At 39.3% G+C, this 7612-nt stretch overlaps 1 protein-coding gene across 1 annotated transcript; it reads left to right on the top strand.

The window, feature by feature from the left end:
- The first annotated feature begins 5978 nt into the window (after positions 1–5978).
- On the top strand, positions 5979–6564 carry LOC108066719 (uncharacterized). Its single transcript, XM_017155341.3, has one exon. It carries the CDS (start codon positions 6087–6089, stop codon positions 6417–6419), a length of 333 nt encoding a protein of 110 aa, XP_017010830.2. The 5' UTR covers positions 5979–6086; the 3' UTR covers positions 6420–6564.
- Positions 6565–7612: the final 1048 nt, after the last annotated feature.

Genomic DNA, 7612 nt, shown 5'->3' with positions numbered 1-7612 from the left:
AACTAATCCTTTGGGTTTTCGGCTGCCATGCCTCCGGATCCGGAACCGCCCCCACCGCCACCACTGCTCTGTCACCGATAACACTTTGAATAATAAATAAATACAAACAACGACATTTTGGCAAAGGCAACTGCCAGACGACCAGACAACGCCGGCCGATTTTTAATGCAAACGATTATCATGTAAGGCAATATAAAAATAAATTGCAGGCCGCCAACAAAAAAAGGAAGAATCAAGAGTAGCGACAGGACATGGGAAATGGAAGGGATGCTGCCCACATTGGTTCCCTTGGAGTATACACAGAGCAAAATAATTTATGACGAGTAGAAATTGGCGTGCAATGGATTGATAAAGTCATTGATCCAATCCATTTTTAAACTTAAAAATCATATAATTTTAAAGCTTTTCAGAATCCATTCCTTAAATAATTCTTTAAAAGGCTTTAAGGTTATAAATTATTATATTTATCTTCATAGTTTATGGAAATAAATCATATAAATAAATATACATTAGTATACTTAATATTTTAATATTTTTATTTTGATCAGTTAAATTAATAAATTTTACTGACCACATTCAGAAGTTATGTCCCCAAGAAAGACATTACAATTTATGACTTATTCTGGTGATATATTTTCTCTCCGTATACCTCCTGTTTCTGATAGGCATCGGAGTCTAGGCCTTACTTGCTGGCAAGCACCCAGCCCGCCGCTAATAACACACAGCCAGGACGACACTTTAGCCCCAAAACGGAGGACAATCGAGTGTCTCCTTCGACTGCAAGTCCAACTCCGGCAGCCTCATCAGTTCCAGTCCCAGATCCTGTACAGTCTCAGCCCCTGCCTCAGATCCTGCTGTTGCCTTTTGGCAGCATTTAAATAAATTTCACACGTACATATAGACCAGCGGTTAGTGCTCGGAACGGAACGGGAATGGATGGCCGGAATACACACAAGGCCCGATGCTGGCTGTTGCTGTTGGCGACAGCACTTGGCTTGGACTGCCCTGGTAGCCATTAAAGCCAATTGCCCACAAAATCATGCCCGATATCATAATTGCTCTTCGTGGTTTCGATACCCTGCAATACCACAGCCGACCACGAGTCATTAGGTTATCTTATAAAGACAGTTGTAGGTAATAGTGTTATACATTAAATATTTATTTTATAAAGTTTCTGAAATTTCACTCATTTATTTTATGTTATTATTATTATTATTTTATTATTTATTAAAATTATAAATGAATGATTTATATCCGAGAAAATACGATTTTTAAAATGCTATATAAAAAGTAACATTAAAATACAAAAATTAAAACCTACTAATTAAAAGAAGACGAATTTTACGGAATAATTTTCTCTGTGTAAGAGAGCACAGTAAAATTCCAGAACTGTTGAACTGCAGAATTATCTGGCATCTCTTGCGAACAAAATTTTAAATTGAACTCACTGTATAAAATTTACTTTAAAAGTATTTGAAACTAATTTGTTTTATATTTTTCGATTTGACATTATACTCTATAAATAAAACAAATTTCACAATTTTGTATCTAGGGTGTCGCGCAGTCGACTCCAGCCCAAAGTGCTGAAATCGATGTTCAGCATCGTTTAGTTAGCGCCAACGGGCAGTGCAATGGTTAAGCGAGTTTGGACGAGCGGACCCCAAGCTCTTGGCTCATATAAAATATTGTTTATTCAGTCCAAGGGAGACTAGCAGCGAAAAGGAGGACGAGAGTCATGAGGGGAGTAAATCGCAGATGCGATAAATTTAAACACTTGTTGTAGTTGCTGTTGCAAAATTTATTAGAAACACTTTGTGGTTGTGTTGGTTTTTTGCATGCGTAGCCGATGCTCCTATTAACGTATCATGGGCCAGTTGCAGTTTTATTGAATTTGCGACACTAAGCCATCTACATCCCTGGAAAAGAAGAAATGTGTATAAGTAGTATGGAGATTTCTGAATCGACCATGTGCCATGTTGCCAAGGAAGGTTCAAAGTGTAAGCGGGATAGCCATTTCGTTTGTTTTGGCAACTTGAAATCGCGCCAAGTTAATTAACACTAACGGCCCCGGTCCAAAAGAACGGCCAAACTAAACAAGGATTGCTGCTCCGCGAGGAGTCCTCGAATGCTAATGAAACGTTCGCTGCATAAATTTAATTGTTTATCTGCCTTCTGAGCTGGCTGAAGGCCAGGACCCGCCAAATGCCTTTTGGCCAGCATCATGTGGGGAAAGAGCCCGAATCGAGAGCCGGAGAGGAAGTGACGGAAACTGGAGTTTTGGAGTGGAGGCGGATGAGGAGGCGAGCATATGGCGCACGGTGTGTTTGGCAAGTCATTGGCAATGCCGATGCCACGATGATGACTTTTAAACTTTCTATTAAACTATAACAGCGATGATAGATGAATAATAAAAGCGCCAAATACATAATAAAAAAGTTTAGCGTCATTGGCGACAGGCGGCTTGGCTTTTCCTGCCAGTTTGAGGCCCATCAGCAAGCTCCGTTCGCTTCAAATCAGCAAGCCATATTTGTTCATAGAACTACACTTGCAAAAATTTAACTGGGTCTTATCCCTGCAGGAAAACTGCGAACTAGTCTGAAAAACAACTAGTTAAATAACTAATATAAAGCAACCGGAATTTGTCTGAATGCATTTGGACTACACAGGGTCTAGAAAATTTGTGCTAGTCGAAAAAATGATTAAAAAAAAACTAGTAAAAAATAAACTTGTCTCGGACTAGTACCTTTCTGACAAAAAAAAACCTTAAAAATATTTAATTGGTAGAACAAATACATGTTAGGGTCTAGTTAAAAGGCAACTGGAATTTAACTAGTTGCAAATGTAACACATATGATCCAAAAATATAGCCTAGAGTGTAAATGTCTTGGGAAATTTAACACTAAACAAATCAAACACTCGAGGTCCTCGGTTCAATCCCTAGTCTCTGTACATTTTTTTTAGTTTTTTGTTTGCTAGGTGATGCTTTAGTTTTATTTTAAACTTTGTTTAATCTGTCCGAGGCAATATATATGTGAAAAATCACTTTTTTTGAATAATGTCACACTAAAATTCATAAACCTTGTTAGGGCATTACAAAATGTGATGCGTGTATGGCTCAATCAGTTAGTGTGTCTACAAATCCAAAGGTCCCGGGTTCAAGTCCTAGAGAGGGCGACTTGCCTCAAAAAAAGTAAGTTTGTTTTAATTCCATTTAATTATCATTTACTGTATTTGATTACATAATAATTATCAGAAATTCTCTAAGGACCGCGCCTATTGATTGGATACTAAATTAGGAGAGCGTCAAGTTAGGCATCGTCAAGTACTAGTGAAATTCAATCACTTGATGGTTTAGAGATTTATTTTAAGTTTTTTCTTGAAAATATTTTTTTGAGTGTAGTTCAACAGCTGTAATCGTAAATTGGTTAACAGTCACTAGTGCAAAACTAGTAGCAAATGGACTAGTTGTTTCCGACGACAAGCATATGAAAAATGGACCACTTCGTTACAAGGAAATGGACATAACTTGAACTAGTTAACCTTCTTGACCCAACTAGTATTTTAATGGTCCAAAACTGATTCCGTTTCCTGCAGGGATGTTACGGCAAAAAAGAGGCTGAAAATGGTTTTTATATTTTTTAATACAAACAGAAAAAGATCACAAAAAAATAAATTTCAAATGAGATGTTCGGGAACTTTTGCTTACTTTATAAGATAATGGTTCATATCAAATATAATGTAATATACAACATTTTATTTATAATTATTAGCGGAAAATTATTCAAATTTTATTAAAATTGATGGAAACATTTATTTTATTGTTTGTATTTATATTATTTTATTCCAGTGCACGAAGAAAATCGGTGTATGTGTTCGTGCTGCAGACGAAGACTGATGCTGCTGCATTTGCGGTGAGAGTGCGTGCCTCGCATAAGTTAGAAACGTTAACCGGCAGTAGGACGAAGGACGAGCTGGCAGGGAGGAGTTGGAACTGAGCCTGGTAGGCAAACTATGGCAGCATAGCAGATCGAACAGATTGATGAGTTGTTGAAAAATGGCAAACTTAAACAACAATTCCGCTCCGCAAAATGGGGAGCATGGGAATGACTAACGATGAGCAGAGAGTGCGGCCTTTGTGAGAATTTTCGCATTTGGTTAGCAAACCAAGTTCAGGAAAAGAGAAAACAAAAGGAGGAGCCGAAATACACAAGCCGTTGAAACTCCACATATGTACATAAATAATTATACCCGTTACTCGTAGAGTAAAAGGGTATACTAGATTCGTGCAAAAGTATGTAACAGGTAGAAGGAAGCGTTTCCGACCCTATAAACTATATATATTCTTGATCAGGATCACTAGCCGAGTCGATCTAGCCATGTCCGTCTGTCCGTCTGTCCGTCTGTCTGTCTGTCCGTCTGTCCGTATGAACGCTGAGATCTCGGAAACTATAAAAGCTAGAAGATTGGCATTTTGCATGCAGATTCTGGGAGTTCCTACGCAGCGCAAGTTTATTTCAAAAAGGTGCCACGCCCCCTCTAACGCCCACTAGCCCTCTCTATCGCCCACAGTTTTGAAGCTATTATGAAAATAGTAACTGATATGTATTTGTTTCGTCAATACATATCGATTGGCCAAGTAAAAGTTTGCCACGCCCACTCTAACGCCCGCAAAACCCATTTAACGCTTAAACCTGTCTAGCGCCTACATTTCCGCCTTTCATGGCCAGTAGTACCAATATCTTGGGGTAGATGGCTCAATTCAATATACAATAGCGCCATCTATTCAGATGGTTAATTTGAACTTTTTGTCCTTTTTTTCTGTGGTCACACTAATTCACAATATGTTATTGCAAATTTTAAATTATTTGAAAAGGGCGCGCATTTTGTCTCTTTTTGCTCGTATTCGTTTTTCACAAGTGCATTCACCTGCGCTAGAGAGAGACGGAAGATGTGCTAGGCAGAATTGAAAGTTTTAGAAGGCCTCCACGTGGAGTTCCCTGGGTAAAAAACGGGAGCTAATTCCAGCTTCGAAAAACAAAAAAGGAGGCATATTTCTATTAAGTTGTTTAGCTGAGTAACGGGTATCTAATAGTCGAGGCACTCGATTATAGCGTTCTCTCTTGTTTTACATTAGGTAATGGCAAGATCTGTGGCGGATCTAGGATTCGGGATCACAAAAAAAATTTATTTCGTTTTCAACTCCTTGCATGCTTACATTTCTGGTGAGCAAATTAGTCAATTATAATTGAGTAATTATCCTTACAAAATTGAGAAGCTTATCAAAATAAAATCACCTTAAAAGGATTAAATGCATCATTGCTAACATTTTTCGTAGGCAGATCGGAAAAATTATTTTGGCCTATTGTCTTTTTCTTACTCCCCCTTTAACTAGTCGATTGGACTAATGCCAAACTTATAACAGGTCAAAGGCATCGATTCTAATGTGCAGCCTGCACCGTACAAGATATCGTCGACCATTGGGTGACGAATAAGAACTAATTAATTTTGCACAATGCAGCCGGAGCTCAAGGATACAGTAAGTTTCGAACCAGTGCTTTTAGAATACTACCGTTTCTATCACTTTTCACTCAGATGATGCGATTTATGAGTAAGAGCTTAAAGACTCATCGATAAAACTTTTGATCACATTCTGAGCCACGTATGGTAAGTCAAGGCTATTATTTTCCCCTGAGAAAATTTGGGAATGTTAAAGTTGGTAGTGTCAGTAGGGATAGGTAAGTTGTAGTTTAAATAGTAATATAAACGAACACAATCAGTGAAAAGGTTTGTAAAAAGAATCCAGAAAGTAGTATTTTGTTGCACGCGAATAATACTCCTATATTCATTTATCATCTGGACATTATTGTTAATAGAGATTCTTCGATTTCGCCACTAACAATGAAAATAAAACAACGGATTTTTTTAATTCCTAAAAGGTTTATTCCTGATATGCTAAGCGTTTCCGACCCAGTTGACCTTTCGTTCAACTTCCAAATCATTGTTTCCAGGATATTTACGATATCTACGATAAAAGTTAAAAAAGTTATATTTCATATTTCATAATTTGAGTTGCCGCATCCGAGACCATGAGCCTGGACTACACAAACTGGCTGCTGAACCGGCTGGCGGCCTTCTACCACTCGATCTACTTCTACGTGTCGCTCTTTTCGCTTGGCTACTGCTTTCTTTTGTACCAGGCGCGGGAGAGGATCTACCAGATGGAGCTGACCTGGGGCAGGATCTCGCTGGTGTACAGCTGCGCCGGCATCCTGGTCCTGATGTTAACCCTGGTGGTTTACTACGCCTGGATGGCCGGTGGGTTGGTTTGGCGTCAGTATTGGGAACACAACCGCGTCTCGCAACGCACTCGTTTCCTGTTCAACTTGTACCGAATGCAGCAAGTCGGGGAACTGAAGTAGCAGCGGTTGTATCTGGCAGTATGATCTGATTAATCCCCGAATTGCTTTCAATAAATTAATCAGTTTGGCACTAAATGGGAGCTGGTGGTGGTGGTGGTGGTACAGCAATATGCAAATCGTTTAATCAAAATGTAAATGCAAATGCGAAAAATTAAAATGTTCTCTCGTCAGAAGTCGCGCAAACAGACATTTTGTAAATATTATTATTACATCCTCAGTTTTTTTTGTCTGTGGCTTTTTGCGTGTGTGTCCATTTATTTATATTTTGTGGGGTCGTTTATGATTCTTTTTGGCTCCCTTTTTACTGCTGCACGGCGATAAATTTGCATTTAAATCACCGCCACCCCCGAAACCAATTGGTTGTGTGAGCTGTCCTGGTTTTTCGGGACTTGTTACCCGGCGAGACAATGGGACCCGGTAGCTCGAACATATACATGTATGTACAATGCATAGCCGGGCGTTATTAACCACAAAGTGTCACATGATTTTATTTCGCTTCGCTCCGTTCCGCTTGCCGTGCATTTTACCTGCAGCTTGCTTTTTGTGCCCATTATTTTTGGGCTGACTTCTGTCCGATGTTAAACGCTGATAAGCTCCAAAGGACATTTTCCAACATAAAATAGCCGTAAGTAGCACTTGTCTAGCGAGTGGCAAGGAGTCGGGAGTCAGGAGTCGCGACTCAGGACTCCTTGGACGAGTCAGGACTCCAGGACTTCGAGACTGCACTGCAGTGCAGTTAGGCGAGTGCAGCTGGGATTGCAATCGCCATAAAGTGCGCCGCCGGTCGTCGTCGAGGGCAAAATTGAAGTGCAAATAAAACGCCGAGCAGTTTGGCTCCTTTTTTTGGCTTTTCGGGACATGGCGAGGATACTCCGCTTTTCGTCGCATATTTCAACAAATTTTTTACTGCACTTTGCAGTTTGTGTATATTTTTTTCGACCAGTTTCCCCTTTTTGTGTCGCTTAAATGTCACTGAAACAAGTCTGCGGAAATGGTCGGAAAGTATTTCGTTTGTTATGCTAAAATTTAAGGGCTCAGGAAGTCGTATTAAAGAGCAGCAAGCCAAGACAACAAAAATAAATAAATAATACGAAAAAAACATAAAAGAAATATGGAAGCCCTGACAAACGATTTGCTGTTCGATTTGTTCGGAGTATTTTCATTTATTTCACGTTTGATTGATTATTGCTAGA

This window comes from Drosophila takahashii, chromosome 3L (assembly GCF_030179915.1).
Source record: "Drosophila takahashii strain IR98-3 E-12201 chromosome 3L, DtakHiC1v2, whole genome shotgun sequence".
NCBI lineage: Eukaryota > Metazoa > Arthropoda > Insecta > Diptera > Drosophilidae > Drosophila > Drosophila takahashii.
Note: the sequence above shows the minus strand (reverse complement) of the source record. Positions and strands in the feature narration are given on the sequence as shown.

Excerpts from the sequence above, each read along its gene's own strand:
- LOC108066719 (XM_017155341.3), top strand. The coding sequence starts at position 6,087 with ATGAGCCTGGACTACACAAACTGGCTGCTGAACCGGCTGGCGGCCTTC.